Source organism: Rattus norvegicus, chromosome 18 (genome assembly GCF_036323735.1).
Source record: "Rattus norvegicus strain BN/NHsdMcwi chromosome 18, GRCr8, whole genome shotgun sequence".
NCBI lineage: Eukaryota > Metazoa > Chordata > Mammalia > Rodentia > Muridae > Rattus > Rattus norvegicus.
The window spans coordinates 35,600,427-35,624,139 of record NC_086036.1 but is presented as its reverse complement, the minus strand read 5'-3'; the positions used below and the strand labels follow the sequence as shown (position 1 = coordinate 35,624,139).

Sequence of the window (23,713 nt, the reverse complement as noted above, 5' to 3'; positions counted from 1 at the left end):
GTGCAAACTTGAGCTTGCTGAATGCAAATGATGAACCCAGGCAGTTTCCCTTTCAGTCCATCCTTCCCAAGAACATGCTTCAGCCCAATAAAGCCCATTCCTGGACAAGGCAAAACCCGTTATTGGCATCTCTAGGTTTTCATTTTATCTGCCTAGGGTACCCAGAGGAGAGAGATTCCCTCAATATTCTCAGCCAAAGAGATCAAGTTTGGCCACCTTCAGGACTGGTGAAATATATTTTATTTCTCATGACCAAGGATCAGTAAGCCTGTTAAAGATTTGAGTGGCTTTAAAGGGGGCCATGAGCACTCACAATGATCTTCATTGGGATGGAGCCCAAGGGAAGGCTGAACCAGCTATTTAAAATATCAGTGACAAATGCATTGGCTAGCTTTCATACCTATGGAGCCTCAAGTATTTGACACTCACACTTGACCAGGCTGGGAGTGAGAACACCGAACAGGGTTGAGAGTAACAAAAAATGTTCTGGTTCTAAAGAACTTTTGAGGATTCTCTCTTCTTACACTGACCCATCACAGAGGAAATACACATCTGAGAAGAAGATGGGGGATGAAGAGACCAGCGTGGCCAGCAAAACGAGAGTTCATACCTAAAGCTGGTGCTCTTCAGAACCTAGAGTGCTGACCCCTGACCTTTGTACTAGCTGGCTAGTGGCAACAGTAATGTGCAAGGGGCCACAGGTCCCTTGGTGAGCAGGACTTCAGAGTGCACAAATTCCAAGACAAGCCCAGGAGCTTGCAGTGTGTTGACTGTGGAGCTGCTGTGAGCCTACGAGTTAGTTGAAAGTTCCCAAAGCCTTTATTAGCCTACTCTCTCAGAGTATGGGCCCTGGAATATCCAACTGTGGCTATGGCAAATGAAAAGAAAAAGGACCCAGATGGGCAGAGAACAGCACAAATTGTCATGTATACATTGTCTGTAAACCTGAGGTCAGTGAAAGGCAGAAGCCAGGATGCTAGATACAGTCCTTGAATGTGTCCACTAAAATTTGCAGCTACAGATCTCTAACTCCATCCATGCTAAAGTCTCTAACTATCCACGCTAAACGGACATTCTTCGTAGTGGAAATGGAAGTTAGAGCAGATGAACTGGGATGACCAGACACACGCACGCGTGCGCGCGCGCGCACACACACACACACACACACACACACACACACAGAGATGACAAAGGAAGTCCGAGGGCATATTGTTTATAGAAGACATTTTAATCCATGCAGGCACATTTATATCACATACACAATGGCTCAACAGAAGCATATATATATATATATATATATATATATATATATATATATACATATAATTGTTTTAGTCTGGGGCTTTTAAATCAGCCAGTAGTTCAGAACAGTACATAGAATGAAATGTGGAGTCTCAGAGCTTCCCATGGAGCAGGCGCACTGAACTCATAGTGAATAGCAATCACAGGTGGACAGAAGTAGGAGACAGATATCATGTGGACAGGACACAAGAACACGGAGGAGCTGAGCAAAGCACTCACCGTGCCTAGTCACTGAGCCCATAAAATGCTATAGCTCAGTCTCCCTGCCAACGTCAAAAGGCAACGTGAGGGTCAATAGCCGAAGCAACACTCTTCCTAGTTACTTCTTCACAGAATCACCAAGAAAACCAAAAATGATAGGAAATCCAGTCGTTTCTGGACTTCCACTAATTATTAAATCACTTGGGATTAATTTAGAAGTGCCTGTGCTGCTTGAGATTCATGCCTGTCCTAAAGATGACCTCAGTCCACACCAGGGCTGCAGGAGTATCATTGGCTCTTAGCAGGACACATCCTTCCGGGACTGAGGATCTTAGCCAGGGTTGCCGGGAGGTAGCTGCCCACCCCTCCTCTCTGGGTCACTGGGGATGCCCTGGGGATTTTCAACTGCAGAGCACAGAGCTGTGTTACATCTAGGCACTCTGCTTTCCAAACCGTGTTGAGGCTTTTCAGATGCTCTGCAGAGTAAGGGAGGTAGGAGCTGCTTGGGGAGAGTCCACAGGTAGCAGAAGAAAGGATAAAATAGTCCCACTGTTTTCTGAAGTTCTCAGCCCTAATTCTTCTCAGAAACATGGACATTTCCTCTGGTGGGTGCTAACATGAAACCCAAATTAGGGAATAAAACCAAGAAGAAATTACCAGGAGTTCTTGGAAAAGTTTTTGTTGTTTGTTTGTTTGTTTTGTTTTGGATGTTTCCCCTCTTCTTTAAAATACACAGCAATGGGTGGTGCTCGGAACTAGCTATTCTGCATGCCAGATTCAGTAATTCTGTCTCTGGGGGTGTTGGGGATCTACCCAGGTCTTCATGCATGTTAAGCACATATTTTACTACTGAGTCAGCTGCAGCAGCCCAAGCCCAATGGATGGGTGTGTGTGTGTGTGTGTGTGTGTGTGTGTGTGTGTGTGTGTGTATGTGTGTGTGTGCGCGCGCGCGCACGTTTCTTTTTAACTGGCCACACACTGTGTGCCAGTCATTTACCCAACTACCACGTTGCACAGTAACCAGCCTATCCCCGGTTCTGAAAGCAACAGCGCTCAGAAAGATGCCCAGTGGGGATAACAAAACAAAACAAACCTAGATTTGAACTTCAGAGATCACATGAGCTCCTACCCCTACTTACTGTGTAAATACAAAACAGTCCATGCCATCCCTGTGGAGACCTGCTGGCCCTGCTGGCCTTTAGAAAGTGTGTCTAAAAGCTGCCATTTCGGAGGATGCAGACAAGGTCCAGGAGAAGAAGGAACCAGATGAGGGAAGGTAAACCATAACACATCTAAAACATTGGGTCTTCAACACAGAAGTAAAAAAAGTGGAAGCTGGAACACGCATGTGGTCCCTGACTCTTGTAGGTGCACCAGCCTAGAACAGAATCCAGTCATCTCTGAGTTGCTATGTTTGACCCATTAACCCCTCTGAAGGTCAGGGCAAATGCTTTGAGTTAAACAGTAATGGAATATAACCAAAAATGTCACAAATAACATGTGAGAACTTCAGAGACAGGAGCTGAATAAAAGAGATGGGTTTTGATTCTTAAAAATGTGGTGTGTGTGTGTGTGTGTGTGCGTGTGTGTGTGTGTGTGTGTGTATGTGTGTGTGTGTGTGTGTGTGTGTGTGTGTGTGTGTGTGTGTGTGTTTGCTCTTAGTAGAGAGGCACTATGTCCAGCCATGCCAGAATCGGGAGAACCGTTAATGCCAGTCTTACCTTCAGCTCTTGTTTTTCTACACAAACTTTCTTGTCCCAGTGTCTACTATCTACTTCTACCTGTCTGCCTTTCCAAATGACATCAATCACGTTGGTTCCTTGGACCAGCTTGATGCCACATTCTCTATAAGGAGCACCACTAGATGGCCTCAGTTTCCCAAGAGTTGAAAACAAAGCTCTGCAAAGCCATCTCCATCTTGATTTTACCCAGGGTCACCAGTGGAGCACGAAGAGAAGTGCTTCCAAAATCTCGTACGCATGAGCACAGTGGAGTTACAACACATGCACAGTTAGGGGAATTACACTGTGCACATGAGTGAAACACCCAGACAAGAAAGAGTCAGCCCTCAACAATATTTTAAGTAGCAAGGCAATTCTGCCAGCCATCTCACAGTGATTATATAATGTGGGGGCATCAGTCTTCCTGAATTTGACCTCTGGGATCTATAAGCCATCCTGCTGCTTTAAATGTAACTCTAGGCAGTAGACATGTGTAAATTGTTCCATATTTTAGTCAATCAATATGAAAAATAAAGGGCCAAACAATACAAAAATGTGGTATGTTTCTTGGCAAAAAAGCAACTGATTTTTTTTCCCCCTTACACTTTGGAGAGTTAGGCGTTTCTCAAGGGAAGGTTTACCAGCTTCCAAATTTAACATGCAAAACTCTCCTGTAAGGTGTAACTTCACTGAACAATTCCAAGTAACCCTGCCTTCAGTTCAGCTGTACTCTCCGATCCTCTGCAGAGGCAGGTCTCTGCTAATCTAGAGGAAAATTAACCTTCAAAGAACAAACATACCAGTGTCTGATATAAATATTTTTTTCAACTGCCATGCTGAAAAAAACATGTGACCCAACTCCCAGCATCTGCTAAACTTCTGCATGTGACTGCTCTAATTAGAACCAAGTTCAACTTATCAAGGCCACCTCACAGGCAAAAGGAAAGGGCCATGTGCACAGTAGGTACAAGCAAACAGATGCCATGCCAATGCAGTTCCCCACTGCAAGGTCCTATGAGTCTGCTACTTCTAAGCTGACCTATGTATATATTCCTGGTGGAACACCTCTATTCCTAGCCAATCAAGCTTTGGAATTCTGGCCCATGTGATATTGTCCAGCCCTAAAGAGGCTCACTGTGTACAGTGTGCGTATTTCACAGTGTCATCAAAAAGAATAAAAAATAAATCTACATTCGAATGTTCATTTAAAAATAAGAATAAAGGTTGTTTAGAGCTATAGTAGCATTAATAGAGCAAAGCTCTTCTGAAATAACCAGCTACCTGTCGAGCGGTGAACTAAAACAGAAGAAGCAGTTAAATGATTCACTTAAGGTCACAGAGTTCCGGCTGTGGAACTGAGGAGCTCAGAACCAGGGCGCTCTTCCCCTCCTGTTGCTGCAAAGCCACGATTCATTCACATTCTCTAAGTCGTGAGGTGTGGAGTGGCAGGGACCACTGTCAGCATTTCGGTGAGTGGTAATCAGGAGTTTTCCGCCAGGTGCCAAGCACTGTCCCCCAAAGACTCAGAAGCATTTTATAGGTTGTTATTCTGGCCATCCTCCTCTTCTGTGTTGTTTTTGGTTTGCTCCAAGGCTATATTTGCTTGTCTTTGATTAAAGTCTCTTTTTACTCTTAATGAAGGAAAGTAGGGACAGAGGGAGGGAAGGAGGGAAGGAGAGAGGGTAGTTCATTAAAAGGAAAAAAGAATTTAAACTTTTGAATTGATAGTATGTAATCCAATATTTTTTTCTTTTAAACTTAATCAAAATATAATTATATCATTTCTCCCTCCCTTTCCTCCATTCCTTCCCCCTTCTCATGTCTGACTCAGCCACTCCCAAATCCACTGCCTTCTCCCCTTAATCATTTTTGTTGCAGAACAAATGAATAAATATATAAATACAAGCTACTGAGTTCATTCAGTGTTGCCTGAGTTTATAAAGAAAGATAAGCTAAGAAAGCTTTTACAAGTCATCATGTTGGGCTCAGTGGGTAGAGCCACGGACCAATAAGCCAATACCTGAGTTTAATTCCAAGGAACCACAGACAGAAAGGAGGGAACTGGCCCCGGCATCTTATCCAGTGTCCACCTCTCATACATCTCACCCCCAAAAATGTGAAGATGAAAGCTTTGTAAATAGTCACAGCGTTTACATTCCCATTCACGAAAATATGGCACTGGGATAAATCATCATTTAAAAAACCCAGACCCCCCCAAAAAAGGCTCCTAAAATTTCAAAATCATTATCCTAGATTTGCACCCTTTTTATCATTAGAAAAATAAAAACTTAAAAATATAGGCAGCCTCTGCCAATAAAATTTGCCTAAATGCTATCACTTAAAGCTGCTGGTCTCCACTCCAGACTTACTTACTTTTCTCTGTTGAAAATTATAAATTCCTTCTGAACAGCGTCAAGATGCTCTTGAAGAAGGCACATCTTCAGGGGGAACATAATAAAGAAACAGAAGCAAACTTAGCCGACATATGGGGACCCCAAATGGCCAATAACCCATAGAGTATTCAGTGAGCAACCTGGATTGAAGAAGTCCTGTTTCCAGATGCATGAAGATTCTGAGAGAATGACAGGGGTGGAGGTCTCCCTCCTTAGTCCCTAACCCTGAGCCATTGCTCTATCAGAATTAGGTACAATGTTTTTGGAACTCTGGAATATATATTGAACACTCTCAGCTTCCATGAGAAACTATGGGTTAATTATAATTCCATCACTAACACAGTAAGTAGAGACTAACCTGCCCTTCATGCTTCTGACAGGCATCCTGCATATGCACCTTCAGCAACATTTACCACATCTTACAGAAGACCAGAGGGGAAATTATGACATTATCTTTCAAATCTTGGGACTCTGTCTTCTGGTTGCTGCTTGCTGCTGTATCAGAAGGGTAAAGCCAAAGAATCTAGTGGCCACTGTAGCTGTGCATCCTTCATAACTATAAGGCCCCAGCAGGCAGGGGCACACTTCTGAGATGTCCTCCCCAAGCAGCTCTGGAATGAACTACACTTCCCTGAACTTGGTAGGGAGCCTACCTACCTGAGGGGAGTCACATTTCTTCATTTCCTTCTCCTTTTTAGCCAGGCGCTTCTTTTTCTTGTGAAGAGGTTTGGACTCCAAAATCATTTCTTCCAGTTCAAAAGTAGGGTCACAATTAAGCCTACCTTTCTGTAAAGAGAAAAGCAGGGGATCAGTCCTCAGATCCCTGTATCATTCCTAAGACGTAGAAGCCTAACACAGAGAGTAATAAATAGTTCTGATAGGGTAGCCCAATAACTTGGGCTCTCTCTGAGGATTTGTAGCATTTAATGCCAGTGTTATTTTTACATTCCTTGATTTATAGTTTAGTTAATTTAACAAACCTCAAACTATCCCTAGGTGAGTAGTAAAGTAGACCATGTTAAAATAATGTTTCCAAGATTTGGAATTCTGGGTTTCTCAGTAGATCAGAATTATGGCCATTGCTTTGTCACCTTCCAAGGTCAACAACCAAATTTCTATATCAGGATTTCTGAACATGAGGCCAAGAATTTGCTACTTGATAAATTCTCCATATGAGTCAAGTTTACAATGAGGCCCAAGATCTATAAGTTGGAGCTTCTCATAGGGTGTCAGGAGTAAGGAGGAAGGAAGTGTCTAGAGCAGGTGGTACCAGAGGAGGTGCCCCATAGTCACACATCAGTCATGCATCCAATTACAAACCTCACCTCACTTCCTGTTACTCACTAACATAGACACTGGCACACTTGAGTACCACCACACTGTTCCTCCTTCTACTGAGCTTTACCTGACACTAACTGGGCACCTTATCCAGCTGTTCCCTGTAAGAGCCATGTGCCCATGTCCCCAGAAAAGTGCCTCATTTGAATCTGAACAGAAATCCCAGATTTCTTTCTACAAGACTCTGCAGAAGCACATCACTCTTGCCAATGTTCCTGTATCTGGTATTACAATTCAAATACCAGGGAGAGGGAAGAAAGGAGCTTCAGTAGGGCTCCAGTCTAAGGTTTATCCAGCAGTATACTATGTGATACAATTCCCTTGTTTGGGTATTCAGCCAATGGAAACTATTTCTCTGTAACTATTAATTCTTTCATCATCATCATCACTATCACCATCACCACCACCACCACCACCATCATCATCATCATTTTATTATTAGTTCTGAAAACTATGGATTGATAAAATAAAACTCACAAAACAAGAGGATTGATTCTGGAGTTTTCCCACTAGCCAACTCATAGATCTCAATGGACATGAAAGATTACCTCTTTGCAAGGAGAAAAAAAATTCTTTTCAATGAGCATATTTCTGAAAATGACTATTAGGAAGACTGGAACCACTTACAGAACAATGCATGATTAAAGCCTAGAAGCCCAGATGTTGACATCCTGTTTAGTTCCTTGCCAGTCATGTGACTTTTGGTGTTCAACTTACCAGATGTATGCCTCCATTTTCTCCTGTATAAAGCTAGTGTTTTTACATTAGTGGTGAGACCCTGGGTGGACTTGTACACAAAGAACAATGTGGACAGAGTGTGGGAACTATTTGGGCTTGTTGAGTTTGACTCACAGTTGGAACGAAGCCTGGAATGAGCCTCTTCTGCAGGACTGCATCCCAGTTCATGTCACTCATATAAGGGAAATTCTGAATGTCAGTCAAGTGAGAAAAGCGTTGATCTGGATTAGGTTCAAGCAGCTGCCAATGAAATACAAGCACTTTTGTTACTAGGAAGGCTAGACAGGTGGACCAAAAAAAAAATCCCCACTAAGTGTTCTAAACTGAGTATCCGATGGGAGTCCCTTGGAGCCGAAATTGAGCCAGTGGTTTGCTAAGTCAGTGATGCTTTCTCCTTCCTTCTCCTACTCAAATGCAAATCAGGTGGAGACTGTATGGTTTGCAATAACATCAGAAGTCAGGTTTGCAAACTGCTTGCACCAGGAATTAAAAAGACCTTCCCTCCCTGACTTTCTGACTGGGAAAGCCTGTTTTCTAAACCTCCATTTACCAAGCTCAAATCATGAAGAGACAGTGTGAAGTGAACATTGCTTTGCAGATATAGTGAACATTGCTTTGCAGATATAAGAACTGAAGCTCTGTTTTTCAAATGACATAAAATGGCCAGTAATTATTTTTTCTTTCTATTTTCCTTTCATTTATGGCCTGTTCAAGCCAAGTCTCACTGTACTTAGCTCATATGCAGCTCCAAGCCAAACAAGCACATTCCCTACCCAAGGAGAGGCATCCATTGACCTAGTGACAATGTAGTACTGACAGAGCAGTGTTAAATTCCCATCTGTTTCAAAGTGCATTTCTCAATTTCTATACTTACAATAATATACAAAGCACTGTATGGGCCACAGTCATGGAATTACACTAAGTTGTACTGATCTCTGGGAAGGTACTAGAAGAGCTTAAGACAGGAAGCAGTGAGTATCCAGGAGGAGAGAGTAGCATGTGTGAAGCCTCATGGTTATGTGACGGTGAGGAATGGGAGGAGAAGGCAAAACAGCACCACATGACTGAAGGGGTGACCAAGATACACAAGGCTCGAGGACAGTTTATAAACATTATAATGTACCATTTCGTTTGATCTTTATTTAAAGGACCAATGATAAGATGCTGACCTATGGGAAAAAGAGATGAGAGGAGTGGCAGCCACATGCAACAAACCAGAAAAGGTATGATGTGAACAAGCACATCCCCTACCTAAGGAGAGGCAGATTAGAGAGACAGTCAGGGGGTGAAGGGCAGAGACAGCAGCAACGGTTATTGAAAGTATAAATGTAGGACCCAGTGATGGACTAGATACAGAAACAATAAGTGAACCCATCTCTGGCTTGCACAGGTGGGTGAAGGGACCAGTCATCGGCAGAGAGGCCACTGGAAGGAGCCCAAGAAAAATAAGGAAATTAAGAATTACAATCTGGACACAATGAGTTTGAGAGGACCTTGAGACATCCAAGGGGATTTTTTTAGGCTGAGTTAAGAAAGCCATGTATTTATTTGAGGATGAGTGCAGGTTATTGGGCTTTCTGGACTTCCGTGCTTTCTTCTGTCTCACCTTTTTAAGAAGGGATACCATCTCTGCTGACCAGGCAGAAGGGTAAGTTACAATTGCTGTCTCAAACATGTTGACAATTTCCTTGCTGGAAGTACTGGAGCGGATGTGATATGGCCTCTTAAGGGAGAAAAAGAGAAAAAGCGTTCATTTTTATAGGTCAAAGGGGAAAAACATTGCAAGTATTTACAAGGTGAACTTTGAAACAACACAACCTCAACAAGAACTGCTTCAAGCTGATTGACAGGGAGTCAAATGGAGTTCTACCGAATTTTAAAGAAATGTCTTAGACCTATAGTTTTTCATCAAAATATCCTAAGTTTTAAGAACTTGTTATTTTACAGATACAAACAAAATATTTCAGTGGATTGAGCCAGTTTCTGACACACTGATTTCAAACTGTTTTGTATATAATTTTTAGGTATGTCTACATAAAAAGTAAATAATGAATAGAGCCTTAAATTATTATATAAAGTTGATTACAAATTACAGATTTACAAATTTTACAAGTTATAAAACTACAGATCCATAATTTTCCCATAGTCTCCTTATAATTTGTCTGAAATACAGTGGAAGCTAGGTATTGTGGCACATGCTTGTAATCCCAGCCCTCCGGAGGTGGAGGTAGGAAGATCAGGAATTCAAGACTGACCTCAGCTACATAACAAGTTCAAAGCCAGCCTGGGATACCCAAGAGTGATACTTTAAAACAAACAAAGAAACAGACAGACAAACAAACACAAAAAAGAAAAAAAGAAAAAAGAAAAAAACATAAAACAAAACAAAAACATATAAATACTAAAAACAGAATGAGAAACTTAAGGATAGAAAATTGCTCAGAAAATATCAATTCCAGTGTCTAAAACTCTGATCCAATAAAGTATGTAGTGGAGAATTTTAAACAACAACAAAACTTTTCTAGAATAATGAGCGCTAGTCTATGGCTGCTGCCAGGGACCAACCTTGTCTTAGAGAGGAGTTCTGAGAGAAGGGGTATCTGGGGAATGTTGAAAACAAAGATTTGAGTCAAATCATGGGTCCAAACTGACAACCAACCTTTCTTTTCTTTCTTTTTTTAAAAATTTTTTTCTATTTAAAAAAAAATGTGGTTAGCTCATCTCTTGCAAATCCTAAGGCCAGTCTTTTATTTTACATATTAATTGAATCATTTGCTCCAGGTTTTCTTTTGATTGTCCTATGAATCAGCATCCTGTGACCCCAGCCTCTTAGGGGACAACAAACACATTTTTTTATAAACATTGCAAACTTAGATATCTGCCTGCCTCTGTTCAGCACAGATGCTTAAACTAGCAGGGTGAGACCCCCATCCTGAAAACACCATTTCTACCACACCTGGACCTAACTTTGCTCTGTCCCAGACAAACCCTGAACTCAGAAATCTGTCTGCCTCTGTAAGCATTAACAAAAAACTTAGCCGGGTAGAATCTCTTATGATCACCACTGTATCTCCTTCCTTACTATCTTTTTGACAGGTAGGCTCACCACACAACTGCTTTTATTCCTTGAGAATCGAGAAGCCTCTCATATAATTTATATTGCTTCCTTATTTTTTTGAGAAATTAGATATTTTTGAACCCATGCTTTTAAAGTTCTTTTCCACAACCTTAAGGGCTGTCCTGTAGGTCCCAGCTAGTGTTTGCCATTGTGCTAAGACATTAGCCACACCTTTGCTTCCCAGACTCCTGCTGTCTCTCCTTATCCTGGAGTTATTAACATTAGCGTTCCTTGAAGGAGAAACATAAAATATGCACATTATTATACAAATAAGCCTTAAGCCCACAGCATCTATCAACACTTGTAGAGACCCATGACTGTTGGCCCTGTCCCAGGGGCAGAAACCATGTCATTCTGTCCCTACAAAGGGCATGCAGAACCCAACATGTGGCTTTAGTTTGAATTAAAAATAATACTAATAATTAGAAGCCAAAATGAAACACATAAAAATCCCATTTGAAAACTTGTTACTTTCTACCCTACTCCAAAAAATTAAAAAAGTAAGATGTGTGTATGTGTTTTGTTGTTGTGTTTGTTTGTTTTGCTTTGTTTTCTAATAACAAACAAGTTGGGGATGATGTTACATCTGTCCACTGGAGGGCAACCATTCTAAACAGTAATTTCTCTACTGGGCTTTCCTGTGTTCTAGGGAAACTGTAATCAACTTAAAGCTAAAGTGGATACTATGTGCACAGGGACAGACTTCCACCTTAGATTAATCACAGGAGAGTTAATTTGTGTGTGCACATTTATCACATGACTGCCCTTTTCCAGATGTTCAAGTAATCGATGATGGATGAACTAAATTGGAGGAAGGGGAAGTGTTTGTTTTTCCCAGCAGTCAATTAGAAGGTGTTATGATGTAATCCTGAGCTAGAGCTTTGAGGCCAGAAGGATTTGGATGCTGAACCAGCTCAGTCATTTTCTGACCTTCAGTCCCTTCATGTGCAAACTGACGCTAGTTCATCGGCACAATGAATCACTGGCAAAACAAGTGGAGATAACCCAGGGAGAGTTTGCTATGGTGTGACTTGTGACTAGCTGACAACATGATGGCACAAATCAAAGAACCTTAAGTATGCTACCAATGAAGAGGGAAAATATACCAAGAATGAGTGTGTGGAGAGGGTAAGTGTGAAAAGGGAGTAAATGGTACTTTGTGATGGTGTTGCAAGGACAGAACGAAATGGGGTCGGTGGGTATTTGTCACAAGCCTGCCATCCCATCCCAGAACTCAGGAAGCAGAGGCAAATGGAGGAAGAGCTTGAAGTTAGCCTGGCTAACAGTGACGCTGTCTCCCTAAGACAACACAAAGAATAGCAGAATAGCTGCAGGACTGAATGAGGTCAGTACAGAATGGTAAGGCAGGCGTGGCTGGCTTCACGGGATAGTGTTTAAGGTCAGAACCAGCCAGAGTGCACCTAAACTCAGGACGTGTCAGGCAGTTTCACTAGTGCATCCCAGTAACTTACCTGCAGTGACACTTGTAACTAAACGTCGCTGTTTCCTTTTCTTCTGATTGACTGTGTTTTGGCACAGAAACCTGTACCATCTTTTAGTAGTTCCTTCCTAGCATCAAAACTAATGTGTTGATCCTCCACAGATTTAATGTTGTGAATTAAGATTGATGAAAAGTTACACAGAGTGGATAATATTAAACTATGTGAAAGATATATCCCATTTTTAATGAATCAAATAATCTGATCATGTGGAATAGAAGACAAAAACTGATATGCCTGGAAATATTTGTAAGGTGATGTATTTATAAAATGGATTTAATTATGAAAGTAAAATACACCGAGGTGTTAGCATATAGAAAGTTATATATTTGTGTATATATATATCATATATGTTATATATGACATATGTATATAACATATAGTTAATATATACATATACTTATGGACAATATATATAAGTGTCTCAATGGGAAGTTAAGGCATTATTTATGTTTTAAAATTGCTAAATATATCTACATGTAACTATCTGAAGATATTTTATCCTTATGAAAATAGAAAGATTTGAAAGTTAGTACAACAGACTGCCAGGGATTTTGCTTTTGTCTTGTCTGTTTGCTGGTGCAAATTTTATTTTTGTTTGTTTTAATTTTCTATTTTTAATTTCTTCTGAGTTACATAGTTTCCCCCCTCCCTTTCACCCTCCAAGCCCACCCATACATACCCCACTGCTCAACTTCTGTATCTAAGGACCAGAGATCCCTATGCAAGAAGTATGGCTCCTCCTGGCTACTTACAGTAATATGCAAAAGAAGAGTTGAAAATTATTGAAGCAACAAAGAAGGAGAAACTGAAAAGTTGCAAGTTTGGATTCTATTCATAACATAAAATAATGCGAAGAAGACAAAACGACAAAAAGACTAGAGAAAATTTTTGAAAATGACAAAGGACAAGCTCACCGAAGTGTCTTACTTTGAAAAGAACATGAACGAGAAGTCTAGACAACCACTTGCTAAGGAAATGCTGCATGTGAACCAGGGGTTCACAAGAAAAGTCAGAGATGGAGGTGGCATTATGCCAGCAAAGTCTGAGTTAAAGGACACAGACAGTGACTGCAATGAAGAAAAGGACAGAGTTGAGCATCTTCTCCTCCGTCTTCATGGCCAAAGAGAACTGGTTGGACTTTGTTTTGAACTTGGTACCCCTGCTGCTTTCTTACTTTTCTCCTCTTGGGTGGGGCCTTCTAACCTCTGTCTGTGGCCATCGTTTGGAAGCACATGACTTGTCTGCTGGATGAGAATTCTGCCTCTGTCTCAGATGAACCGTGGCCTGAGTCCTATCCATACCAGGTTGGGATATTCAGATGCCTCTTATGACACTAAAGATGATATCAGAAGGAGAAAATGTTTTTGATACCTGAATATATTGAATATTTTATGTGGGTTTTAGAGGACTAAGAGAGAAAAGCCAGGGTCTGAATGCATTCCTCACACAGAGTCCTGTGTTAGAGCTCTAATGCTCAGTGAGACAGGAGCGGTGGCAGACAGTTTGAGATAGATTATCTCCAGGGGTACATTCTGACCATTAAGAAGATTAGATGATCTCTCTCTGTTCCCTTTGCCTTCATGTCCTCTCTCCCTCTTTTATCTTCTTCCCCCTCTAATCTCCTCCCCTTCCTTTCTCTGTCTTGTGAGGATATAGGAAGCCCACATTTCTGATTCTGACTTGGCCTTCCAGACTCTTCAGTCATGAGAAAACAAATATTTTCAGTTACCCAGTTCACAGAATGTTATTTTGGTAGGCTGGGCTAAGACAAAACCTTGGGTCGAGGGGACGGATGGTATCTGAATCTTTTATTGGTTTGTAAAATTTGTATAAAATATAATTTTTAATTATATTTCTTTGATATTCCTTTTTCTAGAGAAGAGGTTCTTGCTTGAGGAACATTTCCATTCACAAAGAACTCATACACAGCAGCCACATAAGACAAGAGACCATCAAGATAGAGCACAAATTGTCTGGTGCTTATAAATCACACTTATTTGAAGACATGTGTCCAAATTGGAGCTCCATCCAATGACTGCAAAATGATGTTCTTTAAACATACGGCTTTATTTACCCAAGATAGTGAGGTATATTGATTTCCCTTCACCAGGAGTTTTTTTTAATCCATATTATTAATTTACCTGTGTAATTAATATTAAACGACAGATTTGGTGACACATGTGGATTAACCTGTGCAAAGAACTCAAGTGTTATTAACACCAGACAGTGTAGGTGCTTTCTGGTTTCAAACTGTTTGGTTTTTAGCAAACATTGCATTCTTTCATTCTGAGTTGAACCCGAAGGGGCTGGAGAGATGGCTTAGTCATTAAAAGCGCTTGCTGTGCTTGCAAAGGACCTGGGTATGGTTCCCAGCACCTGAATCAGGTGGCTCACAGACACTTCTAAGCCCAGTTTCAGAGGAATTCAATGCCCTCTCCTGGCCTCTGGCGGTACTGCATGCATGCATGTGGGGTACATTAACATACTCAGGGCACATTCACATAAAGAAGCAGACTTTTAAAACATTTTTCCTAGAATAATAAGAGATGAGAGGGTGTGGTTCTACCATACCCGGCCTCTCAGCAGTTCATAAGCCGTCACCCCGAGGGACCACCAGTCAACAGCGAAGGAGTAACCCGATTCCTTCCTAGAGCTGAACATCTCGGGTGCTGCAAGACACAGAAAAGGTCAGTTCCACTCCCCAAGATGCCAATCAATCTATTTCTCCAACACATTCCTCCTAAGGAAAATTAGCAGCCTGAAAGGTGTAAACACTTCCCCGGGTGTTTATTATCCTTTGGTAGATTGCGCACAGCGGGCAACACTCTCTAATTTTTTTTTTTTTTTTTTTTTTTTAGCTCTCTCAGCAGCCCCATTCATCTGCTAACATAAACAGCCACACACAGTCCTTAAAGGACAAAAAACGTCTCTTATTTAGATGGTGAACCTCTTACATTGTAGGTTCTATTGGGCCTCAAATGAGCTGCTAACTCTGAAACAAAAGGAGCTGAGGGGGAGGGGAGCTTGCTGTCTTCATCTGAGAAGTCAACACTAAAGGAGCTGAATGGATAAAATAATCTCAAAGTGTTCGGATTTGTGTGAGGCACATAATGGCGTGGCTGTCTGTCTTGGGGATACCTGGATGCATCGAAGGGGACAAATGTAGCTTCCTGTTATGTGTGTGAGGGCAGGAGAAAAAGCAAGGGCACCCCAGGAAGTTTAGCACTTTGAATATCGATGAGATATGTATACTTTCTAAGTATAGCCTCTGAGTTGACTCTACTAGAATGAACAGTCATCATCAACTGACCCCTCAGAGATGACCCCTCAGGTCTTCTTTAAGCACTTTGCCGTACCTTCCTAAGAAAAATTCTTAGGTCCTAAATGTTAGAACAGGGGAAACAAAGGTGAGACCAAGGACGGTTTTGGGGCTGTTGCTCAGTGGGGCACACGCAGTGTCTAGTACAAAGCCTGACACTCAGAGTCAGTAGACAGAAGTTTATCACACTGACGAATGGACACTGAAGCCAGACTTGAGGTCCTTATCTCTGCAGCTGTGCTGAGCTCAAATGTTGCCTCTACCACCTGCTGTGCCCGTGAACAAATGAGTGGGCACCGGCAAGATCAGAATACAAAAACAAAAACAAAAATACCCTCTTCACCAGTTTAGAAATGAAATGAACGAATGCATGTCCAAACGTCCAAATGTCAATATAGTGACTGCCATTTGCAAAGTCCAAAAAAAAAAGGGGGGGGGGGAGAATTGGCCTAGTTCAAAGGTTCACAGAGTTGATGCCAAGCATCCTGTTAAGGTAAGGTGCTGATGCTGGGCAAAGGAAATCTTGAGGGCATGAGTCTGTATACTCGAGTCTGCTTGCCTGTGCATTTGAATTCTGACTAAATTTCTGTGGACAGCTTCCTGCTGCAATTGTAAAGCACGGACATTCTTATGCTCACGACCAACTCTAAGAGCTTCGCGCTGGACAACTAAGTGGGTCTCACGCCCTGGTGAATCCGTGGTTCACACATCACTGTGTTCTTTCTCCAGTCCCAAATCCCAGTGCAACTGGGAAGATAATGGCCCTGACCCCACTCTGCTCCCACTTCCAGTTAGAAGCTCCCAGATAGAACAGACTGTATTTTTGTGTTCGTCAGTGTTGAACCCCCAATCATCTCCAAGGAGACAGGTGTCAAGCATGGCACTTAGGAGACATCCAGACAATTTGGAGGCATGGCAGAGGCACTGTTCTTAGAAAAACATGCCAAACAAAATAAATGTTACTCCAGGAAAGTAGCACACTGTCATATCAGGTCATCCTGGGAAGAGATATGACTATTTTTTTCTTTTTAATGTTGCTGTTGACTTTTTCCACTGCAGGTGAGTATCTACCTTTTCGCTTCCTATTTCTTCTGTTTTCAAACACAGAAGCATTTGTACATGCATTCCTTCACTAAGCAAACATTCACGATGTGCTAAGTACTAAGCAGTTATGTTGGGAGTTTAAGAACAAAAACCACAGCATACAAAAGTACCATGACACAGAGGAAGGTGCGGACAGGCTTTCTGTGATTCTTTGAGAAGATACCCTGCTCCTAAGAGGAGAAATGGAAAGACACCCGCTATCCTCCAAATAGACAGGGGGGAGGGGTGATTTGGGCAGACATTTTTCTTTTTTTAAAGTCTTTCAACATATACATTCAGAAAGTATCTGAAACATAAGAGAAACGAGAAAATATTCAGAAGCCAGCACCCCTGTAACTAGCTCACCCATTGAGAAGCACTATCTTGCTCCCACCACTGCACTGTCCTGTCCACCCTACCTGGAACTCACCATCCTGAATTAAAATTGAGCAATTGTTTGTAATAATACATGAATTTCTAAATGGCAGTTTAACTTTGCCTAATATATATATATATATATATATATATATACATATATATATATATATATATATATACACCTTCCCAGGGCCACAAATTAGTGGGCTGAGGGCGTGGCTAGCTTCATAGCTATTACAAATGATGTCTCAAGCAATGATAGTGAAGGAAACAGTAACAAAACAAAACAGAGGGGGTGGGGGAGGAAGGAAAACATCCCTGCATTCTATCAAGTTAAATGCTCTTCTCTGTGGTCACTGGTGTCTTGCTTTAATTTGTTCAGTATTTGTTTGTGATTTATCCAAATTCCCCCGCATGCTTACTTTGAATTTAATGCTACATAAATACATGGTAATTTACATATCTGTCCCATTGTGGATAGCTGTCAGGGTCATTTTTAATTTGGGAGTGTTGTGAACAGTGCTGTTTTGACCATTCCTTGGCCGGTATGATCCTGTATCTTTACTGATATGGTCAGTGTGGGGTATGCTGGGTGTGCATTTCACACATGCACACACTAAGCTACTCACTGAAGGGCTGTGCCTTCACATCAAGACCAGGGGCCAACATTCCTTTAGTTTAGTCTTTTCCACACTTGCACCGATTTGTTGCAGGTACCCCTTTATTTCATTGCGATTTAAAATGAATCTCCACTAATTACTAATATGCTTGCCATATTTTATATATTTAATTTGGCATTTGATTATCATCATCTGATGTGTTCGGAGTTTAAAATTGTAGACATTGGGCTTCTTGCCAGGATGTAAGGAAACACCCCCCCCCAATAATTCTATAATATAATGAAAACAGCTCACAAGATTTTACAGAAATGATCCCAAATCTCACTCTTGAGAAAAATGTGCAAATGACTAGCTTTGTGGGGAAAAAAAGCCATGTATATCTCATAGGTTAACATACATTATAAAGATATGGTAAATCAGCAGCTGACAGACACAGATACTTACACCCAACCATTAGACTGAAGTCAGGGACCTCTATGGTTGAATTAGGGGAAGAATTGAAGAAGCTGAAGGGAGAGTAACCCCATAGGAAGACGAACAGTCACAACTAACCCAGACCCTAGGGAGCTACTAGAGCTGAACCACCAACCAGGAGCATACACAGGCTGGTTCAAGGCCCCTGGCACATGTGCAGCAGAGGTCTACCTGGCACATGTGCAGCAGAGGTCTACCTGGCACATGTGCAGCAGAGGTCTACCTGGTACATATGCAGCAGAGGTCTACCTGGTACATATGCAGCAGAGGTCTACCTGGCACATGTGCAGCAGAGGTCTACCTGGCACATGTGCAGCAGAGGTCTACCTGGTACATGTGCAGCAGAGGTCTACCTGGTACATGTGCAGCAGAGGTCTACCTGGTACATATGCAGCAGAGGTCTACCTGGCACATGTGCAGCAGAGGTCTACCTGGCACATGTGCAGCAGAGGTCTACCTGGCACATGTGCAGCAGAGGTCTACCTGGCACATGTGCAGCAGAGGTCTACCTGGTACATATGCAGCAGAGGTCTACCTGGCACATGTGCAGCAGAGGTCTACCTGGCACATGTGCAGCAGAGGTCTACCTGGCACATGTGCAGCAGAGGTCTACCTGGCACATGTGCAGCAGAGGTCTACCTGGCACATGTGCAGCAGAGGTCTACCTGGTCTAGACCCAGTGAGAGAAGATTTGCTTGATCCTTGAGAGACTTGAGGCCACAGGTAAGGGGGAGGCTTTCAAGGGGTGGCTATCAGTGCCGAGGGGGAGGAGAAAAGGGATGAAGAAGAGTGGGAGGGGTCACCAAGAAGGGGGACAATGACTGGAGTGCAAGAGTCCTAGGTCTCCACACAAAAATGAACAGTTTGATCATATTATCAAGAAGTTCAATGTTCATGCTAGCAACCTAGCAGTCAGTAGACAAAAGCGAGGAGATTGCTTCATGCTCAAAGTCAGAGTTTCACAAAAGGTTCCAGGCCAGCCAGAGCAACATGAAGGGACATTGCCTCAAAACAATGGATTTCAGAACTAACAAATCAAGGAGACAGGCCACTCCTGTACCAAAAAACAAAACAAAACAACACTAGGATTTAATATCCCCAATATATTAAGGTGGGACTTAGTTTGATAATCACTAAGAAGCACAAGACAAGGGAAAAAGAGCAGGCCTAACAAAAACAGACTTTGTGAGCAGAAAATTTATAAAACTTCACAGAGATGGATTTCAATATCACAATGTGTCTTCACTTCTACTGATCATTTTTGGAAGCTTTGAGGTCCTGATGATCAGGCAGGAGCAAGGACACAGGGAAGTTTTGTGTGTTAAGTTCTTCTTGTGCTAGTAGAAATCAATATGAATCTTCTGGGAAAGACATGACATGTCCTGTGACCAGAAATTTTTTTCTTGCAAATTGGGTTTAGTTAATAAGTAAAAATTTTATAAATACACACACACACACACACACACACACACACACACACACACATTGTACACAATACATTTTAGAATATGCATTCAATCTGAATGGATAAATTGGGCAACCATAAATTACAACATATATTAACCATTAATCTCTTTGATATTTAGTATGTGTGTGTACTTGTACATATACACATACACGTATGCCATGATGTAAATGTAAAGGTCAGAGGACAACTTGTAAGAGTCCCTTCTCTCTTCCTATTATATGGGCTCTAAGGACCTAACTCAAGTCTTCATCCTTGACAGTAAGCACCTTTACCTGCTCAGCCATTTTGTTGGCCACTTACTGTTTCTTATATAGAAAAATACCAAAGTTACTCTGAAGGATCCTTAAGAGTAGAAGACATTATTTTATAACAGAATTTATCACAAGAAATAATGAAGTTGATGGAAATGATACTGCTAATAAGATTTCTATGATGAAATTATATTGCAGAATGTGAAATGACCTAGTATTCAACAGTAGAGGAAATGAGACATGTTGTCATGCACTACGATCTATAGCACATGACGAGAACTTTAGTTCTATTTACTGACATGGAAAAATGAACAGCATTGGTTGTCAGACAAGACTCAGGCTCTGTGCTCAGAGGGAAGAGGGCATCATCCCCAGTAGAGGTGTGTTGACTGACTTGAATGGAGGGCATCAGATGGCTTAAACCAGTGCATCTCAACCTTCCTAATGCTGTGACTCTTTAATACAGTTCTTCAGGTTGTATCGACCCCAAATATAAAATTATTTTCATTGCCATTTTATAACTGTCATTTTGGGCTGTCATGAATCATAATGTAAATATCTGATAGGCAAGAGACCTGATATATGAAAAGGTCATTTCACTCCTAAACAGATTTCAACCCACAAGTTGCGAACCACTGGCTTAGACCATGTTCCTAGTTTCTTGTTGGATCTGTTTCCTAACTGATCAGACTGGTCACTTCTAAAGTGAAAGAAGCACCCTTTATTGCCATACGGAATTGTTTTAGAGCCAGTGACCCAAAGCTTGTTCCCAGAATGTACCCAGCTTGCTAGCAAATGTCAGTCATTATGCCATTATCACTACCATCCCTTTGAATGGTCCAGGCAAAATGTTTCTAGATTCAGGCTTCATTTCATGCTCTGTCAATCACTTGCTCTATGGTTATGATCACATCATTTTCTCTCTGGGTTGGAGGTTTTTGATGTATGAATAAAAATAGTAACAATATCTATCTCCCAGGATTTGTTCTAATGATGTAATAAATATTAAAGACATAACAACTCATCTGGGACACTGCAAGATAGTAATGGTTATAACCTTTATTTATATTAAAGAAGCTTAGTCTAATCTAGCTTCTAAAAACATAAAGACAAATGTGTTTGTCCAAAGAAAGAGTTTGATAAATATTACAATTGCCCATTAAAATTGTGAAAGTGGGCCAGTGCCTAGATTCCAATTTACTAGTTTTACTCTATGGAATGCTAGAAATGATGACTGTGAAACATTAAACTATACAGGTATATACTTAAAGGACTGGGGAGAGGAGAGAAAGGTGTCCTCCCCTTTACTTCTGTCACCATGGAAATCATCCCTAGAAACCCTAGATGCACACTTACTGATTTGTTGCCAAGAAAATAACCTATAATGTGGAAACCCAGGAAACCTGGGGAACAAACTGGACAGACCAGCAGGCCTGGATATTCCCTTTTATCACTAGATTGCCATGGGTTTTAGGAAGAAAAATGGGCTGAATTCTATGTGCCCATTATTTTAGAAGTGACAAAAGAGATTTATTTCCCCCACTGGTCCTTGAAAGCCATGAAATCTGAAGTTGTTCAAATGTTACATAAAATAAGGCTCACTTTTATTTTTCCAGAGACAATCTTGTGCTGGCCTTTTATGTAAGAGCCCCCTCCCCTTGCCGCTCGTCACAGGGAGGAAAGAGAATAAACTGAAATGGAGAGTTTAAAGTGACATTGCTCTCCTCCATTTTTCAAGTTCAGACTTTTTCTATGATATGCTCTGAGCATATCTAGCTTGTGCCATTCATTCTACCCTTTACGGAACCCCTTCCATTCTAGCAACTTTGAGATCTTAACTAATTAAGGGAGATACAAAAGTAGAAAGTGGATTTCCCTCTTCTATCGTCTGCGAGCAATCCTGCATTGTTTAATGTATTGCTCTATCTGGTTGGTATCCCACACCCACTGAGAGCTTATCAACCATCAAGATCTAATACATTTGATTATTATAATGTTTCAAATATCTTAAAATCCAGTAGGTCGATTTTGAAGAGCAGTGTCTGAGAGCTCATTCACCCACCTGACCAGCCTGTAGTTTTTTAAGCCTTGGTGTAGAAATGTAGGACTTGTCTGACTTTTACACATCTCCATCTCTTGTTTCCTAGTAAACACTAGTTATGTATGTTTCGACATGTAAAAGGAATCATGGAATCCTCCTGCAAGTATGAAGAGCCTGTCCCAGGGTTGGCAGAGCTTGTCAATTCTGCTTGCACAGTAGTAAACTAATGTAGAAGTAATCATCTACGTCTGATGATTTCAGGGGACTCACCCTGAGAAAATTCGGTACAGTTAGTATAGACTGTGACTGTTGATATCTCCAGTAAGCCACACAGATGTGAGTCTCCCTTTGAAATTCTAACCCCAGAAGTATGGGCAGCTCGTGAAGCTATAACACAGGTTCGACCTAGTTCCACCAGAGTCAAATTCCATCTCCACCAATAAGACTTGACTCCACAGTCAACAAACACTCAGAAACACCTAGGGTCTGTTATCTCAGTAATCAGCTTACCCAGCATACAGACAGACATCTAACCTAAATTTGAATGTTAAGATTTTGTTATTACTGCCAACCCAATAACTGACAGATGATTACGAGTATAGGTCACATCTTTAGGAATGATATGAGAAGGGGATCCTTTTCAGGACTGTGAGAACCACATGCCTCCTGATAAATAGTTCTCTATATTTTCCAGAGTGGAGACAGGGGACACCAAGTTCTCGTGACATTGTGTCTCTCTACAGATGAAAGCACTAACATCTGAAGTTGGAGTTTGTAGCTGGTTTGCTGCTACAATTAAATGTTGATTTTATGGGCTGTTTGACTCCTAGCCCTACACTGTTAATCACCCCTTTGTGAGTTCTTAATCATCAAGGGATAAAAGAACAGTCCCCCAAATCACTGTAAATAAAGGCATGCATATAGCAGAACAGTTCATAGGCAAAATCTTCTTCTCTTAAACAAAAACCTAATTGATCAGATTGTTATGAAAATGAAATTGAAGCTAGTCTCATAACTGGGAAGGTGGTTTGAAAACCTTACTGCATTGTGCATGTGTCCAGTATTATTTAAAAAACACTGAAGGTATTGATCTTGTCAGGTGGCATGACTCTACTTATCTCTGATTCTTTTTATTTTGATTTGTTTTGTATAAGTTGCATGAGGTAGAGACATTATGTATGTGCTTGTCAATAGGTCACTGTCATCTCAAAACCCTTCTATATACACATGTAATTAGTCATTGACTAAATTCATACTTTTTCTCAGAATCAGATACACAAGGTCATATAATGGCATTTGCAAAATGTGACTGATGTCACTGGTGAATCAAGATCACCCCATGTAGCTTGCTAATGCAGAAGCTTCAGCCTCACCTCAGACCTATTAAATCAATAGTCCTCACGTAAAGTCAACCAGAAAGGTGCTTGCCAGCTCCAGGTCCAAGTCCTTATGGATTTGACCTGCAGTGAGTGGTAGCTAGAAGAATCAGAAACAAAAATAACCTGTTCTTCTTACAAATGGGAAACACGTGTGAAGCTGCTCATACCCACCCATGTAGGGCTTGGTGCCAGCTACGGTGGTGATCCTAGTCTCCTTGGGCAGCATGGCAGCAATGTTGAAGTCTGTGATGTGCACATGCCCTGTGGGGAGAGGAAGACCAGGAGAATGTTAAATCCTTTCAACCAAGAACAGCCATGCATCTAATTGAAGAGATCTGAATGTTTAGACTGTTAGTTCTGGTATGCTAGCCGCAACTGAGCACAGGC

General features: G+C 41.4%; 1 protein-coding gene across 3 annotated transcripts in view; it reads right to left on the bottom strand.

The window, feature by feature from the left end:
• Window positions 1-3,718: 3,718 nt before the first annotated feature.
• Window positions 3,719-23,713, bottom strand: part of Stk32a (serine/threonine kinase 32A) — a 110,631-nt gene continuing 90,636 nt past the window's right edge. For 2 of the 3 annotated variants that reach the window (XM_039097002.2, XM_063277491.1), the window contains 7 exons: window positions 23,498-23,587; window positions 14,885-14,982; window positions 9,300-9,416; window positions 7,808-7,933; window positions 6,275-6,403; window positions 5,598-5,662; window positions 3,719-4,855 (listed from right to left, as the gene is read on the bottom strand). In XM_039097002.2, the coding sequence (XP_038952930.1) occupies window positions 4,759-4,855; window positions 5,598-5,662; window positions 6,275-6,403; window positions 7,808-7,933; window positions 9,300-9,416; window positions 14,885-14,982; window positions 23,498-23,587 (722 nt within the window). In that variant the 3' untranslated portion in view covers window positions 3,719-4,758. The remainder of the gene's footprint in view (window positions 4,856-5,597; window positions 5,663-6,274; window positions 6,404-7,807; window positions 7,934-9,299; window positions 9,417-14,884; window positions 14,983-23,497; window positions 23,588-23,713) is intronic. The other variant, NM_001191894.1, reaches the window with a different exon arrangement.